The 10,000-nt window shown below is 50.0% G+C and overlaps 1 protein-coding gene across 1 annotated transcript in view; it reads left to right on the forward strand.

Annotated features, from left to right (window-relative positions):
* The window catches only part of LOC311318498 (uncharacterized protein), a gene marked incomplete at both ends in the record, with an annotated part of 57,691 nt that overhangs the window by 36,321 nt on the left and 11,370 nt on the right, over positions 1-10,000 (forward strand). The window contains 2 exons of the mRNA XM_084449848.1: positions 8,154-8,161; positions 9,343-9,369. Coding sequence (XP_084305974.1) covers positions 8,154-8,161; positions 9,343-9,369 — 35 coding nt within the window. The remainder of the gene's footprint in view (positions 1-8,153; positions 8,162-9,342; positions 9,370-10,000) is intronic.

Raw genomic sequence — 10,000 nt, forward strand, 5'->3', positions numbered from 1 at the left:
TGTGTGTGTGTGTGTGTGTGTGTACACTGTATGTGTGTGTGGGTATGTGCACTTGTGTTTGTGTGGGGTTGTGTGCCTGTGTGAACTTTGCATGTGTGTGTGTGTGTGAGCCCAAAGATAAGAGAGCAGGTTCACGACCACGCCATTAAAAAACAGGCTGTGAGTAGCTTGTTATCGCAGGCATTTGTCAGTAACATGACACACCGTGTTTAGTTTGAGTGATGGTGTTTACATTGTATGGCGTGTCTTCCCATTACGAGCCCTCTTCTAGCTGTCAAACACACCAGCTCATCGCTTCCCCATCAGCGCACATTGGTTATTTCCAGCTCAAGCAGGTCGTTTGTTAGTTTGCGTAACATCAAGTAAATGATTTCAAGGGAGTTTCGAAGTGTACCCTCGAGTTGACGCAACTTTGAGAACTCTATTTGAAATCCAGGGAAAACGGCTCAAAAAGGATCCTGTATGTTGACTATTAAAACACAGATTCTGTGAGAGACTTAGCTGGCATGTCGCCAAAGTTGATGTCACTGATTAAAATCCTTTATCAACAAACCTCACTCTTATTTTCCTGACCCCAGGGCATGTATTTCTAGAAATGCTGTTTATGATAAATTAAATCAATATCCTTGATAATAACTTTGTTATTGTAAACAGATGTGTGGCGGGCTAACTCTTGAATGTAAAACGTGCAGCATATTTGGGGTTTTTGGTCATGGTGATCATCATGTAAATCACAAGAGAAACATCCCCATATTATAAGATCTGCATCGCCCATCTTCCTAGGCACGGGCAGACCTGTAGCTGGGGAGGTGGACTGTGGCTACAGGAGGTGGTCTGTAGCTGGGGAGGTGGTCTGTAGCTACAGGAGGTGGTCTGTAGCTGGGGAGGTGGTCTGTAGCTACAGGAGGTGGTCTGTAGCTGGGGAGGTGGTCTGTAGTTGGGGGAGGTGGTCTGTGGCTACAGGAGGTGGTCTGTAGTTGGGGAGGTGGTCTATAGCTGGGAAGGTGGTCTGTAGCTGGGGAGGTGGTCTGTAGCTGGGGAGGTGGTCTACAGCGGGGGAGGTGGTCTGGAGGTAGTCTGTAGCTGGGGAGGTGTTCTGTAGTTGGGGAGGTGGTCTGTAGTTGGGGGAAGTGGTCTGTAGCTGGTGGAGGTGGTCTATAGCTGTTAAGGTGGTCTGTAGCTGGGAAGGTGGTCTATAGCGGGGGAGGTGGTCTGTAGTTGGGGAGGTGGGGGAGGTGGTCTGGAGGTGGTCTCTAGCTGGGGGAGGTGGTCTGTAGCTGGTGGAGGTGGTCTGGAGGTGGGGGAGGTGGTCTGTAGCTGGTGGAGGTGGTCTGTAGCTGGGGGAGGTGGTCTGGAGGTGGTCTCTAGCTGGGGGAGGTGGTCTGGAGGTGGTCTCTACAGGAGGTGGTCTGTAGTTGGGGAGGTGGTCTATAGCTGGGAAGGTGGTCTGTAGCTGGGGAGGTGGTCTGTAGCTGGGGAGGTGGTCTACAGCGGGGGAGGTGGTCTGGAGGTAGTCTGTAGCTGGGGAGGTGTTCTGTAGTTGGGGAGGTGGTCTGTAGTTGGGGGAAGTGGTCTGTAGCTGGTGGAGGTGGTCTATAGCTGTTAAGGTGGTCTGTAGCTGGGAAGGTGGTCTATAGCGGGGGAGGTGGTCTGTAGTTGGGGAGGTGGGGGAGGTGGTCTGGAGGTGGTCTCTAGCTGGGGGAGGTGGTCTGTAGCTGGTGGAGGTGGTCTGGAGGTGGGGGAGGTGGTCTGTAGCTGGTGGAGGTGGTCTGTAGCTGGGGGAGGTGGTCTGGAGGTGGTCTCTAGCTGGGGGAGGTGGTCTGGAGGTGGTCTCTAGCTGGGGGAGGTGATCTGGAGGTGGTCTCTAGCTGGGGGAGGTGGTCTGTAGCTGGGGGAGGTGGTCTGGATGTGGTCTCTAGCTGGGGGAGGTGGTCGGTAGCTGGGGGAGTTGGTCTGGAGGTGGGGGAGGTGGTCTGTAGCTGGGGAAGGTGGTCTGGAGGTGGGGGAGGTGGTCTGTAGCTGGGGAAGGTGGTCTGGAGGTGGGGGAGGTGGTCTGTAGCAGACTGATGGGCATGACTTCATTGCTGTAGGCTGAGCAGCGCAACTTCATTCACAATAAAGAGTCCTGCAGCTTCATCCTCCTGAATGAAAACGACAGGCTAGAACGGTTACTGCCGCTGTTATGTGGTTCTAACATACTCTCGCTGGACAACCTAGAACGCAGACCGTCAGCCAAAATCAGCTAGTGTTGTGAAAGCAAGAAGGATGGCATTCACCGCACGCGGATCGACGAGGCTGCAGCCCGCCGGGGTCGTAGCGGTCTGGTGTGCGAGGCCCTTCAGTGAAATATAGATATGTGCTCTGGGTGCTGCTGTATATCCACTCAGTCTGGAGGAGCGAGCCCTCTTCCCTAATCTGAAGAGTAGCATGTAAAGAGCACAGCGGTGGTCTTTGTTGGACAGGAAGGGGGGGCGACGCCGGCGCTAAGTCTTTGTAGCCTGCATGCGTGCGTGTATGTGTGTGTGTGTGTGTGTATGTGTGTGTGTGTGTGTGTGTGTGTGTGTGTGTGTGTGTGTGTGTGTGTGTGTGTGTGTGTGTGTGTGTGTGCGTGTGTGCGGTCTCTGGGATGGTCTGGAGAGAATTAAACATTAGTCACGGTTTGTCCGCCCTGTCAGAAGCCTGGAGTCGGTCCACACTACTTATCTGTCTCTGGTCTTATCACGTTCTCCTTCCTCCACTCACCTGTTCTCCTCACTCCTGTTCTCCTGTTCTCCTGTTCTCCTCCCTCCTGTTCTCCTCACTCCTGTTCTCCTCACTCCTGTTCTCCTCCCTCCTGTTCTCCTCCCTCCTGTTCTCCACTCTCCTGTTCTCCTCACTCCTGTTCTCCTGTTCTCCTCCCTCATGTTCTCCTCACTCCTGTTCTCCTGTTCTCCACTCTCCTGTTCTCCTGTTCTCCTCCCTCCTGTTCTCCTCACTCCTGTTCTCCTGTTCTCCACTCTCCTGTTCTCCTGTTCTCCTCCCTCCTGTTCTCCTCTCTCCTGTTCTCCTCCCTCCTGTTCTCCTCTCTCCTGTTCTCCTCACTCCTGTTCTCCTCACTCCTGTTCTCCTCCCTCCTCCTGACATCTGTTCCCTGCTCCTCTCTTCGCTGCACGTCTCTCTTCTCCTCCTCTGTTCTCCTTTTCTCTTCTATTCAGTTCTGTTAGACCCTTTTCCTCTGAGTGAGTGAAACACTGTGAGGATGGAGGTTCTAGAGGCTGAGTGAGTGAAACACTGTGAGGATGGAGGTTTTAGAGGCTGAGTGAGTGAAACACTGTGAGGATGGAGGTTCTAGAGGCTGAGTGAGTGAAACACTGTGAGGATTGAGGTTCTAGAGGCTGAGTGAGTGAAACACTGTGAGGATGGAGGTTCTAGAGGCTGAGTGAGTGAAACACTGTGAGGGTGGAGGTTCTAGAGGCTGAGTGAGTGAAACACTGTGAGGATGGAGGTTCTAGAGGCTGAGTGAGTGAAACACTGTGAGGATGGAGGTTCTAGAGGCTGAGTGAGTGAAACGCTGTGAGGATGGAGGTTCTAGAGGCTGAGTGAGTGAAACACTGTGAGGATGGAGGTTCTAGAGGCTGAGTGAGTGAAACACTGTGAGGATGGAGGTTCTAGAGGCTGAGTGAGTGAAACGCTGTGAGGATGGAGGTTCTAGAGGCTGAGTGAGTGAAACACTGTGAGGATGGAGGTTCTAGAGGCTGAGTGAATGAAACACTGTGAGGATGGAGGTTTTAGAGGCTGAGTGAGTGAAACACTGTGAGGATGGAGGTTCTAGAGGCTGAGTGAGTGAAACACTGTGAGGATGGAGGTTCTAGAGGCTGAGTGAGTGAAACACTGTGAGGATGGAGGTTCTAGAGGCTGAGTGAGTGAAACGCTGTGAGGATGGAGGTTCTAGAGGCTGAGTGAGTGAAACACTGTGAGGATGGAGGTTCTAGAGGCTGAGTGAGTGAAACGCTGTGAGGACGGAGGTTCTAGAGGCTGAGTGAGTGAAACACTGTGAGGACGGAGGTTCTAGAGGCTGTTTTCTGTGTTCTGATGTCTTTGCTCCCATGATGAGGAGGGTTGAGGTGAGACTTCTGGTCTGCGTCAGCCATCCTAAACTGACCTGACCCAGGTCCCTGGTTCCCTCTCTGCGGTCCCCCCCTCCCCACTCTCTCTCTCTCCCCCTCTTTCTTTTCTCCCGTGTCTCCCCCCATGACAGAGAGGAGGGTAAATTCTGTCTCGTCTGTGATAAAAGATCTTGAAAGGTCTTGAACATCCATCTCTCTCTCACTTGTCATGCCTCTCCCTCCCCGTGCGGGTGCCTCCTGGTCTGTTTACATGAGCAGGTTTGACACAGCCCAGGCCGGTGCCAGGGTCCTCCCTAAGCTGCTACAGACTCTCTATGGATGCCTCCACATGCTGGGCACATTCCTTTAGCAATAGCAAAACTCTTCAGAGCATCGCCACCGGTCAGTGTCCATGGTAGTGAGTCACCCAGGTCGGTGAGGTATGCAGGACGAAGCAGAGCGTTGTACTAGTGGTAGGAAAATCAACCGCCGGCTGTTTGAGGCTAACACTCATATTCTCTCCAGTAATTACTGACCCTAGCTCGCTAGGAAGAGAGAGTAGGGACCAGACTGGAAGAGATCTCTTTACCTCTTTGAGCTAAATGAGAGCCTTGAACACTATGGAGAGACAGAGAGAGAGAGAGAGAGAGAGCGAGAGAGAAAGAGTACACACACACACACACACACACACACACACACACACACACACAGGTAATTAGAATACAAAGTCAGGAGGACAGTGCCTTTCTGTAATCAAATCACCATGCCTCTTGATTGTAATGACAGTGCCACAAACAAAGCATCATGGGAACTGCAGTTTTGTTATGGCAACAGCTGCTGAGAATGAGTGAGGAGCTGAGATGCAGCCTTTGTTGTGACCTGGGACACATCATCAGGCTGTCGTTGTTTACATCAGCCAATCAACATCCAGCAGCTTCAGCTATAAAATGACTCAGAAGAGCAACCGCAGCTGACCTCAGACCAGCCCAGACCACACTACACCAGAGCAGACCAGACCAGGCCAAGCCAGAGCAGGCCAGATCAGACCAGGCCAAGCCAGACCAGACCAGACCAGGGGCCTCATTTATCATTGAGGTACGCCTTCTTTTACACGGTCTTTTTCGCGAGTTCAGGCGTACGCCATTTGCCCCCCCCACATTGCGATTTATCAAGCCGTAAGGGCGAAAATTTAGTCGCCTTTCTCCGCGCTTTTGTAGGACACCTCTCCAGTTGGCGTACCGATTTACACGGTGTTCTACGCCCTTCTTGAACACAGGGGGAACTGGCGACGCAGGTGGTGCGTCGGTGAATTACTATGTTTGACGGAGAGAATAAGAGCGACAGTTCATGAACGCACAATCATGTAGGCTACTAGGCCAATTCAGCACAAACATATATCGCAATGCAAGATTAGACGTGTCCTCTAACCGGCTCATTCATGGTTCGATATGGATTTGTTCCCCAAACTTAACCTATGCGCACACCTAATGCAGGCACTCCATCAAACGGCAATAATTGACCAATTAGATTGTCATTAATATGTGATCATGTGGACCTGTTTGCTCTTTGGTAAGCATATAAATGACAGTCCTCCTGTGCGTAATGCGAGCCTAAATGAATCCGGCGCTACTCGATAGAACTCCAAAGAGGTGACGGCGATGGCGACTGCACCCACATAAGGGCACCATCATTGAATTAATACGTCTATGTGAATCGCAAAAATGTGCACACTATAAATACCCAAATCATATGTGACGCCGACAATCTCTTCACAAGTGTAGTGGCACGGTGGCCTGGCTCCACGCATGACTCATTCATCCTGGCGCACAGCAGGGTAGGGGCGAGACTGGAGGCAGGCGCTGCGCGTGACGGCTGGCTTGTTGGTGTATGCATAGCCAAGATACATATTCTTTGTCTTATTTACTTTCATCTTTATTAGCATTTTCCATCCATACAACGACAATACAATAAAACATAAAAACTTACAATAACAGCTTATGGGTACTTCCATCCATGCAGCTTTTTTTTCTTACTCAAATATGACAATTGTAATATTAGTGGTATCATCACACTTCCTTCTATAATCCATCCCTTTTTCCCATCTCCCTTCAAACCTTCCTTCCTGCATCCTCAATGCATAAATAAATCTCATAAATCTCCTCCACAACACCCACCACTGCTCCTTGGTTGGGGGTTCCACCTTATACCAAGCCCTCATTATTGTCTTTTTACTAGCAACCAATAGTACTTTCACTAGGTATCTGTCCCCTCCTTGTACATCATTCTGTTATGTTTGCCAAGATGTATATTCAAAGCTGATAAGAATGAGAACCAGTCAAGACCCCACCACAAAATGAGGACCCAAGCCCTCAGCCCCCTCCCCGTCATGAGGTTTACCAGCGGGGCCAAAGGGCCCACACTGAGGTCATGCGCCAGCTATGAAGACACAAACAAGTAAGGTTCACATTTCTACCATTTTATTGTCTGTTGGTGGGTGACTGTGTGAGGTGTGTGAGTGCGTTTGTGAGTGAATGAAGTGCAGTGAGGATGTCCTGTTGGCTCTGGTGGTGTAGTGTGGTGACCTCCACCAACTGCTGAACAACTGCCCCACAACTGCCCCAATCCCTTCTGCCATTTCCCTCTGGGCCTCTAGGGTCATGAGCCTCCAGCACAGCGTCTGATAGGAAGCCCAGCCCTCAGGGACCCTTGAGGCAGGGACGCTGGCAGCCGGAGGTGGAGGCGTGGGCGGTGGAGACGGAGGCGCTGGAGATGGCACTGGAGGTGGAGGCCGGTGCGCTGGAGGTGGAGGCACTGGAGGTCGTGGCACTGGATGTAGAGGCTGCAACCGGCGGGGGCACGACCGTCAGGTCAAGGACCACTGCAGACTCCCCCTCCTCTGAGTCCCACCCCACGTCAGAGTCTGGAGAAACAATTTCAGTCATTTTCTTTGAGTTTGTCTGTTAACTTGATTATGCATTAAACATTTTATTGTGTAGCCATATTCAATTGATATGTTTTTCTGTTGACAGCCAAATAAATGCTTAAGTGTGATTTACCGGGTGATTTAGATGAGAGTCTTAATAATGTGGTCTAACATTATGAAGTGGTCATCTGTGTTATCGTTCCCTGTTTTTGGTCCTGAATCGATCATAGCCTACCACAGAATGTGTGGAATGTTTGCTTTCCTCACTGCCACATAATACAGCATGTCCGTGTAGCCTACGCCACATACAGGATGCACGAAATACAGTACTAGACTACCTAAACTGTAGGAGCGATCAGACAAATGTAGGCTCGTACAAATAGCTTACCTTCCGAAGATGATTTTCTTTCCTCGCGTGGACCTCACCAACAAGCACATGCACCTCCGTCTCCGAAAACTTTCTCTTCTTTCCGCGTTTTTCCATAAACGTAATTGTCTTGCCTTTGCTCCACGCTATATTATGTCGGTTCCTTCCGGGGTATCCCCGTTGTGCCGTCATAGTTTTGACCATATATGGTTGGATTTGGGCGTGGAGAGGGCGGAACACGGGGCGCGTGCGCGTACACTCTATTCTCCGCCGGTCTCGGATTTCTCGTGCAGAAAAGGGCATACGACCTTTTTGATAGATCCGAAAAGCGTGTAAATATTCTCGTCGTACGCTACATTGTGCATTTTCCGCGTTTTCGTCGTACGCCCTCTTTTACACCAGAATTTACACGCTCTTTGATAAATGAGGCCCCAGAGCAGACCAAGCCAGAGCAGACCAGGCCAGAGCAGACCAGGCCAAGCCAGACCAGGCCAGAGCAGACCAGGTCAGAGAAGACCAGGCCAAGCCAGACCAGACCAGACCAGACCAGACCAAGCCAGACCAGGCCAGAGCAGACCAGGTCAGAGAAGACCAGGCCAAGCCAGACCAGACCAGACCAAGCCAGACCAGGCCAGAGCAGACAGGCCAAGCCAGACCAGGCCAGAGAAGACCAGGCCAAGCCAGACCAGGCCAGAGCAGACCACAGCAGACCAGGCCAAGCCAAACTAAACCAGGCCATCTCTAACACGTCTATCTCCCTGTCTGTTCTCTGTTGCAGGATCCCCTGTAAGTATCTCAGTGCCGTGGGTGGTTTTGTGTGGTACTGAGTGGGTGAAGGTCATGGGTGTTTGGTGTGGTGGGCTGGCATGAGGTAGGTTGAGGTACTGGCCGTTCAACCAGATAAGGAAATGGACTCTTGAGGAGAATCAGGTAGTCTGTTCTGACTTTATAGTTTGTTCCCAACAATTTATAGTTAGTTCAACAACACACCATCATTGCTGTGTATTTTATCACTATCACAGATTAAGGTTGTGTATTTTATCACTATCACAGATTAAGGTTGGAAATCTTAGTTGGTACAGTTATTTAAATGCATCCTAATTTTAACCCTAATCCTTGTCTTTGTTTATTCCCTACAGGGTGCATCTGGGCGTGCTGGTTACCCGGTAAATGTCCCCTCTCCAACGTCCCCTCCACTAAATGTTGGCTATGATGTCCATAATGTAATAAGAACCCTCCATCATACTCAGTATCTTCAGAATTAGCACTCCATCTACTGGATACAAGGAGAACAGCTCTCATATTACATTAATTAAATATACAGTAAATTATGTCTTTGGATCTGGAACTGACATTGTCAGTGGCCCCAATCTGCCATGTATGGATATTATTAAGGTCTTAGTGCCAATACATTTATAATTTTCTCCAGACATAGTGTTTCTGGCAGTGTCTAGTGCTATCAGAAGTTAATTTTTCCGCGAGACAGAAGATTGATGTAGTGTTTTTGACAGTGTGTAGTGCTGTGAGAAGTGGTGTGGATGTGTGTGTGTGCGCATACAGCGTGTTGGCAGCTAGCGTGCATTTTTAAGGCTGACTGGCCAACAGCGAAACTTGCGAAGGTCTGTGAAGTTCTTCCAGTTATAACAAAACAGCCGAGATGTTAGTCTAAACTGTGAGCCACATGTGCGCACACGCACCCACACACACACACACACACACACACACACACACACACACACACACACACATGCTTTCCCACAAAAGCATCATGTCCTATTTGGTCTTGTCTTCTAGGGACCCCTTGGTATGGATGGAATGCCTGTAAGTGCAGCGCGTTGGCAACCATCCCACGGTTTCCCAATAGACGAGATTCCCGCTCCTCTTATCCATTACACTGTGTTGATGTGTTGATTTTCTTACCACACCTTGTTTTCGTCTCGTCATTTAAGACGTGTCTGTGTTTGCAGGGTCCTCCTGGTCTGAAGGGAAGTCAGGTAGGTCTCTCTCGTTGTGTCCTGACTTGACATTTTGGGATATGACACGCCTGCGATCATGTGACGTGTTTAAGTCCTGGGGGTTACAGTGGGCTGGAACTTCCAGGATGACATTTTCAGTGTGCCAGTCAAAGCACACAGTCCTTTGTATAGTATACCTATTATATGCACCAGGATATGATATTTGAAATGAGTCACAATGAATTATTGCATGAAAATGAATGAATGAAATGCCCTCCCCTGCAACATATACGTTTCCAATATATTCTACCGTAAGTATTCGTCTGCCTGTTTATTCGAAATGCAAGGTCGACTTAGGGCTTAACACAGCTGACGTGGAGTATCAGTGTGAGGCCCCTAGAGTAGCAGAGCAGAGGGCCCCAGCTGTGTTGGGACCTGGGAAAAGCCTTCTCACTGAACCTCTGCCGTGCCAGGCCCAGGGAACGGACATAGAGAGGCTACTGTACGCTCACCTGAGTCTGTTAGATGCCATCTTACTCCAAAAGACAGGATTCTTTCACTTTTCTCCTGACAGGGGCCGTCTGGGCTTAAAGGAGACAAGGCAGGTTCAGTATGGCAGAACACACCTTTTCACAACTACCATCAATGTACTAATGAACTAATTAATAGT

This window comes from Borostomias antarcticus, assembly GCF_949987555.1.
Source record: "Borostomias antarcticus genome assembly, chromosome: 15".
Lineage (NCBI taxonomy): Eukaryota > Metazoa > Chordata > Actinopteri > Stomiiformes > Stomiidae > Borostomias > Borostomias antarcticus.